Source organism: Dermacentor silvarum, chromosome 11 (assembly GCF_013339745.2).
Source record: "Dermacentor silvarum isolate Dsil-2018 chromosome 11, BIME_Dsil_1.4, whole genome shotgun sequence".
Classification (NCBI taxonomy): Eukaryota; Metazoa; Arthropoda; class Arachnida; order Ixodida; family Ixodidae; genus Dermacentor; species Dermacentor silvarum.
The window spans coordinates 65395328-65405618 of NC_051164.1; the positions used below are offsets into that span (position 1 = coordinate 65395328).

Consider the following 10291-nt stretch of genomic DNA (forward strand, 5'->3'; position numbering starts at 1 on the left):
GTGCATATTTATCGCAAGTTTGATGGCACAGATCTCTACAGTGGTGTCATCCACAGAATTCGTTCCAAGTGGAGATGCCTTGCAAGCTCACCGGCTACAATTCAGAAACTGTAATATGTGCCGTAAAGTAATTAGTTAAAAACTCGGCGAAATTGTGAGAAACTAAAATTGCGAGAAAATCTTATTGTATAATGTATGGCGTATAATGTATGGCCTTGTATAATATTATGGCATAGGTACATACAAAGAGCAGCATCTCCATTTGCAAGGACAAAGCAATTATCTCTCATGTTTGTTCAGGCAAAAAGCTCTACTGTTTGTTGTGACAGTGTGCGAAGCCAGTGTAGTACATAAAGAGAGCGGTGCGGTGAAGACAATCGACAGCGAATGGGTGCGGCGAAGACAACATCGAGAGCAAGAAGCCGACGACAAAGAAGCGACGCGCGTGAAATTTGACGCGCCGTCAAAACAAAATACTAAAAAGATAGCGACCATTAAGGGCCGTACACGATGGGTGACGTAGGAGAAAAAGGAGGACGAAGAAGAGATGTGGGGGAGACCCTAGAACGGCGTGATGGTGTTCGGACGCAAGCGAGCGCCTAAGAAGTTAGCGTCCGCCGGAAGCGGGAGTAAGCCGTCGGGCCGTGGGCCCAAGCTTCCAGACTCCTACCGGCAGAACCTGGTCTGCCTAGCCTCCGGAGCTAAGACACGGTCCCAACGCGTGACTGGAGGAGCTGTCGGGCCACGGGCTCGAGCTTCCAGTTTCCTACAGGCAGAACCTGGACTCCCTAACCTCTTGAACCAGCAGAAGGTCCCCTCTCGTGACAACTGGAGTTCGCTCAAGGAGTGACCAGTGCCTTCCTTCGACGACGGCTCGGCGTTCCTCATCGACGCGACCATGTGCCCAAACTGTTGGTGAGCTGCACCCTGCTCTCATTCTACTGTGCTTGTGTAGTCGGACACGCACAACAACTGTAATATTAGAATTGCTGTGACTTTAGTTAATGAGAACCGTGCTTGACAGAAGCAGTGCATACAGTGCTCTTCATTTTTTTATCCTTTGTTTATGTGTGTTATGTTTCCGCTTTCTTTATGTAAATATACATTCTTTGTTCCCTTCTGAGATCAAACGCTCTCATCCTTCATTTGAATAGAAAACATGGATAGCGATATTACTTTAGGTCGCTTTCCATAAACGAACCATGACACTGTTAACCTAAACACATGGGCTGACATGTCAACCTTATGATTTAAAAATACTACAGTTGAAGCCAGAAAATACCGAAATTTGGTGAAAAACATTAAATATTGTTTGATTACTCTTCGTGTTCCCAATTTCTTAAAGGCTTGTAGGCTTTGTTCAGTACAGAGAGTCTGTGAACAGGCACTTTGCTCTTTAGATGTAGCGAGAATGATATGTGTCACAGTATTAAGTTGATGAAATATTCACATAACAGTGGCCAAAACATTTGTTGCCCGATAATCAACGGGTATGAAAAAGCTGCCTACGATAAATTGGTCAGTGAGTGTATTTGTATTCTTTTGGTATAAGGTGTGAGCCTAAAACAGCCACAAGCTAAAAATCGTACACCACCAGAGAAAGCAGTGGTGTGCCATTAGTAACCACTCAGCAATCTGATGCAAAAGCCTGCTGCACAATGCCACTGAGAAGCACAAAAGATTTATTTCTGACGCACCTTCATCAGCAAGACGGCAGTTTTTTCTAATGCAGCTGTTCATGCTAATCCTAATAATTATATATATATATATATAATCATATCATAAGAAGCCAACAAACATTGACACCAAGAACAACATAGGGGAAATTACTTGCACAGACTAATTGAATTAAAGAAATGATAAATTAATGGAAATGAAAACTGATGAAAAAACAACTGTCCGCAGGTGGGGAACGAACCCACGTCTTCGCATTACGAGGGCTCGAATCCGGCAACATTGATGCCTTCAGGGAGCATATGTGGGTTTATTGACCAGTTGCCATTAACCAAAAAGATCACGTGCTCGTGACGCCTGCGGCAGAAAGGATGTTCCACATCCGCCCCTAGGCTTGCGAGTGGTGGCGCTGGCTAACACTCCCAGAGTTAGTTCTAGTTGTAAAACATAAATACCCCAGAAAGCGGATGGGAAAACGGTTCCGCGGTAGCTCAAGGGTGAGAGCATCGCACGCGTAATGCGAAGACGTGGGTTCGTTCCCCACCTACGGACAGTTGTTTTTTCATCCGTTTTCATTTCCATTAATTTATAATTTCTTTAATTCAATTAGTCTGTGCAAGTAATTTCCCCTATGTTGTTCTTGGTGTCAATGTTTGTTGGCTTCTTATGATATGATTAATAAAAATTGGGCCCCTCGGTTCCCTTTCTTCTCGTTCATTATATATATAATTACTGCATTATAACCAATTTTGTTATAACAAAGTTTGACTGCTCTGAACCTTAAGTGTATGCATCTACTTTGTATTCCTTTATATAAATAAATGAAATCAAATAAATGAAAGAAAATAAAAATGCAAGATGCCCATTGACAGGCCGTTTCAAACGGAGGTTGACATATGTGACAAAGATAAAGCAATGAATGGATATTAGTTGTTTACACAGTACGGTAATTTTGCAAGAAACTGCTTTTCACAATATTAATTATTCACCAATACTTCAGCCATAATAAAGACGTTCACACTACCACTTAACTCAGTAGTATGCCTGCAAGCTTACTATTTTGCCAACATGTGTGATGATCTTTTTTTTTTCTTTTTTTTTTTGTGCGTGTGTGTGTGAGTGCTTTCCTTTTCATCTCAAAAAAAAAAAAAAAGAAGAAGAAGAAGGACGACCAACACAAACTGGCACATCGAAGGCAAATTATATTCTTGCGTGTTACCATATGACGACAGCGCCGGATCGACAAACGCTACAATTCCAGTTTCAGCCAAAAAGTTTATATAAATAAGAATTGTTATAAGAAATGCGGTTTCGTAATCCCAGCGTGAAGGATGCGACCGAGTTCCCGGCAGCGCGAAGCGGACAAACGAAGTGCGTCCTTGATGACGTCACAACTAACTACCGACCAATGACAGCATCACGAAGCGATCAAACAAAACGGTCGAACTGCGCGGATCGCTTCGAAACGGCGATTGCTCTCCGACGTCGCTCAAAACATGAGAAAAACCGCTAAAACGAAGGAAGCATACCGAGCTTTGCGCGACAGTAAATGGACGCATAAAATCACCAACGAGGTGATTTTCGCGACCGTTTGTTTCACTAGAGGCGTGCAATGAATGGGGGCACACGGTGAAGTGTACGGGGCCATGCGGATCCCAAATTTCTTGAATTATGGGCTAGTTTCAGCACATAATCAGACACAAATGTAACATGTAACAGCCACAAATGTAAAATTATGTCACAGCAAACACTGAAATCTAACAGGTACCATGGTCTGCTTGAAGGGCAGATCTAAATTCCTGAACAACGTCAAACTATGTTCCGAACGACACCAGCAAGTGTTTCTACAGACTCCGACCGAACCGTACGGATAACGTAGCACACAACCAACAGAAATGCACGTAAAACTACCGTCCAGTGTCGTAGTCAGGGCGGTAGTTCAGGCTACGCCACAGCTACCATACCTGTCTCGTGATGGTGAACTCGTCGTAATGTTCATAGCCGACGGGCTTCTGACGTGGGTCGCGGTTGTCGAACGTGATTGAAACCGTCGCCTTGGTGATGCCCGCCTGGCCGTTCTTGTACACAAGGTCCTGCAAGTTGACGGCACGCACCTGCGACAGGTTGCTGATGCCCAGCACGAAACATATCGAGTCGAGGATGTTGCTTTTGCCACTGCCGTTAAGGCCCGTGATCGCGTTGAAGAGTGGGTCGAACCCCTTGATGTCGACCCGCTGTCCGTACGACTTGAAGCCGTCGATGGTTATGCTCTTTATGTGCATCGCGGTGTAGCAGTCTTTAACACGTCCGCGGACACAATTCAGACGTACCAAGAACGACGCGAGTACAAGAACTCACGCGCAGTCGTAACCGCCATATTCCGCGCACTTTTGAGCGAACCGCAAAATCTGGCGCCAGATTCGTTGCGCCTTTTGTTAACATTTTTCCGTGCAACCAGTTACTATCTGGCGCTGCAATCGAGTCATTAATTCTTATTGTTCTTTTAAGTTTTAAGTAAACAAACGCAGAGTCAGACATTATGACAATCCATTGAAAATATCAAATACAAGTTTATTATGGTGCCAAATATTAGTTAATAGCTGTTAGCGTGCTATTTATTCTGCTATCCACAAAGCGACGAATCCACAGCCAACGTGAGTCAATCAAATATGGCGTCAAGCGCGTTGCCGCGCGCTGTCTGCTCCTCATGCACGTAGTTTCGGCAGCTATATCAGTGCCTTCAGCGCTGTGCGGGGTTCCATCGTAGACCGATATCGCCCAAGGTGAAGCGACCACGCAAGGGAGCCGCGGACCGGCGCCGCCGGGTCCGGTCGGGCGCGGGCGGGCGGCCATGTTCCAGTCGAAGGTTAGTCCTAGTCCGACCCGGAGCAGCATCAAGGAGGCCAACGACCACCTGCAGCTGCTTCACGTCAAGGTGGCCGAACTCGAGCGCACCGTGCAAGAGCAGGCTGAGGCCCTCATTAAGAAGGACGAGGCGATGCAGACGCGCATCCGTGACGTCGGCGACGCCAAGGACGCGCGCATAGCCGAGCTGGAGTTGCAACTGGCGGCCGCCGAAGAGAGGCTACGCAAGCACGAAGAGCTGCTCCGAGAGCGGGACATGCAGCTAGAGCTGCTGTCGCACCGTTACGCGCTCGTCGACGAAGTGGCCGCGTATACGCCGGTCGTGGAGAAGCTGCTGGCGGCCATGCGCAGGCTGCCGGCGAAAACGCCGAGCCGGCAAGCGCCGCGATCGCGAGCCAACTCGAGAGGAAACTTGACAGCCGCGTCGGCGTCGTCGGTGGCGACGCGCAAGAGTTCGACGCCCGGGACGCCCAACCACGATGGCGTCGGCGGCAACAGCGTGCTCGTAGATGGCCACGCGCTGTCTGAACTGCGCATCGGTCGCAGTTTCAGCATCAACAGTAACTTTTCCGCATCCGAGGACGAAGCCGACGTTGTTGGCGCCATGCTGTGACGAAGGATGGGTCAAGCGCGGGCGCGCTTGTTGTCGTCTGCTACGGGGGAGGAACTTAGCTTCGCGTGTGCATCGTCGTCTTCGAGGTAGTATCGAGTTGAGACAAGAATGGTATTAGTTTGTTGAGAAAGAGTCGGGTTGAGCGCTTCCGGGGCGCTCTTCTTCGGGAGCGCAGATTTTAGCCTAATAATACGTCGCGTCTGTTTCGAAACTCGGGGAAACCCGAGCGCGACTATGCCTTTATCACAAGAGAGGGGGGGGGGGGGGGGGGGGATGATAATGGAATGGGATACAGGGAATGGTGTTCCCAAGGAGTAATATAAGCACGGCAGAACTTGTGGCCTGAATGCGTGCAGCAAACACATGTTTGCTGTGCATACCATTGCCTGCTTCTAAAGCAATGCTGCCTTAAAAGCTTGTGAAACGGCTTCCTGCAGTGTAGCTCATTCTATGCTTCCCCGCGCTTGCTGCTAATTGATTTGTTTGCAATATATTTACTATTATTAGGACCACATAAGCATCGAACATGACCAGAAATACTTACAAACTTAGAAGAAGGTGTACATGCCGGAATGTTGTGAAGACATCTTAGCTGCTGCAAAATGCTTGCCCAAGAAGCAGCGATTCGGCCTCTAATGCTTTGTCACTTTGGCTGAGCATGCTGTTTTTTATTGTAGAAGCATGACTTCATTTTTTTACGAGACCACCTTCCTGAAATGATGAGGTGTTCATCCTGAAGAAGGGCTTCAGCATCGAATGTGACTGCAGTCTTGTGCAACTGACTGTTCCGCAAAGGCCTTGTGGAAACATTCCAATGGTGATAACTTGACGATCTTGTCTTGTTGTATGTGCAATGCAAGCTACTGCAACTTCGGCATCACAGTCGTCTTCTCCAGCGCTTTTGTGTCCCTTGGCTGTGCTGTTCTCTTGTACCTAATAGGAATCTCAACTTGTTCTCGTTAACCCAAGGTAGTGGCACATGCAGTGCATCCCCATCTGTGCTTCAAAGTCCCAACCCTTAATTTATTTGCCTAACTTATAATTTTGTTGATACATATATATATATATTTCAAATCTCTGACACTTTTTGTCAGATGCAGATGTTACCAGTTATACAGTATTATTCAGTATGTCACATTTGTACCTCCACAAATCCCTGTATGCTGTGTGTGTTGTGCATATGAAGAATGTTGGTCTGGTACCATAACTTTCGTTTTTTTTTTTTTTCAATGGTCTTTAGAGTTAAAGCAAGCCTTAGCACGAGCTTCCAGCTGATAAATATGTAGATAATGACGAAAATGCACTTCAATGACTATGGTAGCGGAAGCTAGCCTATGCTTTCTGCGCTCACTGCAATTCTAAGGTATGTCTGAGTGTTGCTTCCATGAAAAAGCCCACTATAAATGTATGTCTTATGGGCTATACGATTTTTCACATTGATAATGCCACCTTTAAAAATTGGCAATGCTTGCGAAGTGCACTAGTATGCTTTTAACGGCTGCTAATACTATTTGCGGCTGTGGTGGCAGCATTTCGATTGGGATGATATTTTAAAAATGTTCATGAATCTTTAGAGCTGTCCGGGATGATGTCTGTCACAGAGCAGTCAATGTTCAAGCTTTGCCATGTAAAATGCCACACACGCAAGGAAAAAAAAATCCTTACAGCTGAACTGCCTGATGTACTGCACAATTTCAATCTCAATTTCTTCTGATTTCTCACCACTGTAAAAAAATTTCTGTTGTCCATGTATTGAAAAGTATTTCGGACTCTTTAGTACATTGTGCCGCTTGTATTAACTTGCTGGACATTGCTGGTGGCATGTGTATCTCCATAAGGTAAAGCGACCATTATTCATAGCCACCAGTGGCAAAACAAGAGTGTAGTGCGTTACCTGTGTTGTAAGAGCATAGCCTGCAGCAAAATTTGGTGATTAATTTTTGGAAAGAAAGCACCAAGGGTGAGAAAGGCACTCAAACTGGCACTACACTAAGCAAATAGTTGTAATGAAGAAAGCATATGCAAGTACTCAAACATTGTTCCTTTCGATTCAGTGCATCTGCATACCTGCCAACTCGTCCAAGTTTTCCGTATAATTTACAAATTTGGGCTTATCTTACAATTTTAGGTATGTTGTACCAATTTTTACGGAAAATAAGCTCTGTCCGTGAAACTTTTACTCATCGGTTTCTGAACCTGCCATTGGAAATCGTCTGATGGTGAAAGGAAGCCTCCAAAAGTGCTCCTCTGTACTTGCTTCAAGCAAGTTTATGTAGGCCAGTTTCTTGCAGGCAAAATTAGCAATAGCAATGTCCCTTGAAAAAGTAACTATCTAAAAAAAATCTGCCTCCATTCCACTTCATTAAAGTGAATGTACAGCGAAGCTGATGCGGACGTTAGACAAGCACCACCACCACAAGCGACTTATGTCACGTACGCATGTGTGCAGAAGTGCAGCATGCAACCTCATTCTTCTAGGCCGTTCGCCAAGCAAAAGTGCCTTATGGAACCAAATTAACGTGTAAAAGTAAGTTGCGTCGGAAAAATGCGTAAAGTATAACTTGCACACAAGCGGCAAGCATGATAGCTTCGAATTGTTATTCGAATATGCGAGAAAACGTAAATCTGTTACGCAGACACTGAAAGACAAAGCCATTTCCCAGCTGCCGTTTTGAAGTCCGAGTGACCACGACCGTTGCATGGCGGTACTGTTAGTACAGGATGCATCCTCATTCTTGTTGGCCCTCTGCCAAGTGCAAATGCGTTGTAGAACTAATTGAGTTTCTCAAAGTAATATGCCTCAGAAAATTCGTAAAGTACGACTTAAACACAACCTCCAGACAAGATAGCATCGGTTTTCTAATTCGAATATGCGAGAAAACGTCATTCTGTTACGCGGGAACACAAACCTGTTTTCCAGCTGCTGTTTTTTTGGGTGAGCACGCCACAAAAAATCCCGACCAACTAGAGGCTAACAGCGTCACTGTAAAACGATATGTTGCTTGTCAGTCTTTGTGGCTCCAAGTTATCTGCTGCTCGTGCGCTGTGTCTAATGCTAAATAATCTATAATAAATTATGTATCTCATCATAAAGGGTGTGCTCAGAGCAAACTTTAAGAATGAGTGCCCGATCCCCCCTCCCCACCTCGTAGTGTCCACAGGATTTTTCCAAATTTAAGGTTTCCAGGTTGGCATGTACGCATAGGCATTTTATTTATAGTAAAGGTGTGCTTTCTTCATTAAAGGGGGGGGGGGGGGGGCTTGTTAGTTTGGAGTGTTGGCTCTTTTTTTTTTTAATTGCTTTCTTTCTGACGTGAATGTTTACCAGCTAACCAGATCTCAGTTCTTCGAGGGGTTGGTGAATTCAAGGCTACTTGTTGAGTTTGGGACCTGGCAACCCTGGTGGGTTGACTCATGAGTAAGCACCTCTGAGCTGGTTGCCCATTTTGAAATCTGATATCCGGGACACGTGCATGGTGGCCAGTCACTCAAATTTCTATATTGTCTATGCAGCTGTTCGTCTGATAGCCGGTATGTCTGTCATGGATGGTTCTTGCAAGTTTTAACACAATTCAACCGTACTTGTGCACTTGATTTTAAAGGTTGCATAGCCCACTGGATGAAAAAAAAGCCACGCATAAGATGTTTTTGGCACATGCAAGCCTCTAAAACAGTGTGGTTTAGCGTTCTGCCGGCTTCTGTGACATCTTTCATGCACAAGGAGCACAAGAGAATTATGTGCCACATGGCACCAGGAAATGTGCTAGCAGACACCTTTGGTGTGGTGTTGTCGGCGGTGGTGGAAGACTGATGTGTCGCATGCATGCCTCAGCGTTGTTTCTCTAGCGAGCACAGCTCATTCACAATGCTTTTCGCTGAACAAATTAAATGATGTGGCTATTGGGATAAAGGCCTAAACAAAGTAAAAGGCACCCAAGATGCTGATGTCAGGGAGTGTGTACCATAAAAATAAGGGAGTACTGCTTGTACTACATTGAAATTTAATATATATTTCTCTGTTGCTTTGTTTCCTTCAGCACGTGAAAACTTCTTGAGGCAGCTCATTGATATGCAGCTCTTCTGACCACTGTACAAAGATTGCTGTTTTCAGCCAAAACTGTTCATACAACTTTCTTGGTGTCTTGGCTTTCTGCACAAGGTCGTCTAGTCTCGGAGCCATTACGAGATATGTCGCGTGTCTTGCATCGCTTTGTGTCGTAAGCTCCCTTCAGTGCCCAAATGCATGATACAATTGAAATGGCCTTTGCTTTATTTTGACATTTCTTGTGAGCGTCTTGTGTCTTAGCGTGTCAAGAGATGTATGTGATACGGCTCTGGGTATGCCCGGTGTTTGGAGTGAGCTCTGCTCTGATTGCATTGTGAGAACATATGGTATGATCTCTGGCGAGTGTGCTCGTACCTCTTTTGAGAGTAATAATAAAGGTGTAACAAAGGCATGGGGTTGCTGAAACTATGACTCCCTCTTCCTGGTACAGTGTTGTTTCCACACCTAGCCCGCAAGATGAGTTCACATTGTTGCTTCTCCTTGAGTATCAACTGCTGTGGAAGCATTTAGACTGCACTGATGTGCACTCTAAATGCAGCCAAACCTACAACCTACAAACCTACAGTGTGCACATCAGTGCACACTGTAGGTTTGTTCGATCCAAAAAAGGTGCACAGCACCACAAATGACATGGTGCAAATGGTACCAGTTGTGGTGCACTGTGCCACGGCAGCACCTTGCCTTGCACCCTGTGCAATCGAGCACGAGGGTGCAGGGTGCACCCCTGTACCGCGGTGAATCGAACGCCTAGGTGCAGTGCACTGGTAATAGATGCAGAGAAACTTCAGTGGAATAAACCTTGTATTGGGGGGGGACTATATTTCCTGCAATGGAAATATGTCGGTGCATGTCACGTTGTACTTTTGGCAAGATTGGTGTACGTAGCAGGATGGGCTTGTTGCTATCAAACTGCAATTTTTTCAAGGATGGCTGCAATCGGTTCTGGCATTCCCGTGAGAACTGCAGGTTTCTCAGGAATGTGCGACGACACGATATTCATTCAGTCATTAATTCATTCAATTCATCCATTCTATTTTGCTTCGTCAAAAAGGACGGGACAGGACTAAAAGCCT

General features: G+C 45.5%; 2 protein-coding genes across 2 annotated transcripts in view; one reads left to right on the forward strand and one right to left on the reverse strand.

Moving 5' to 3' along the window:
- Positions 1-4077, reverse strand: part of LOC119432626 (structural maintenance of chromosomes protein 2-like) — a 46562-nt gene extending 42485 nt beyond the window's left edge. Inside the window, exon 1 of the mRNA XM_037699786.2 lies at positions 3639-4077. Within this exon, the coding sequence (XP_037555714.1) occupies positions 3639-3956 (318 nt within the window). The 5' untranslated portion in view covers positions 3957-4077. The remainder of the gene's footprint in view (positions 1-3638) is intronic.
- A 189-nt stretch (positions 4078-4266) lies between these two features.
- LOC119432627 (vimentin-type intermediate filament-associated coiled-coil protein) lies at positions 4267-9609 on the forward strand. The gene is made up of 2 exons (XM_049658524.1): positions 4267-7463; positions 7553-9609. The coding sequence occupies exon 1, from the start codon at positions 4526-4528 to the stop codon at positions 5150-5152; it is 627 nt and encodes a 208-aa protein (XP_049514481.1). The 5' UTR covers positions 4267-4525; the 3' UTR covers positions 5153-7463; positions 7553-9609.
- Positions 9610-10291: the final 682 nt, after the last annotated feature.

Coding starts and splice junctions, on each gene's coding strand:
- LOC119432627 (XM_049658524.1), top strand. CDS start 4,526: ATGTTCCAGTCGAAGGTTAGTCCTAGTCCGACCCGGAGCAGCATCAAG.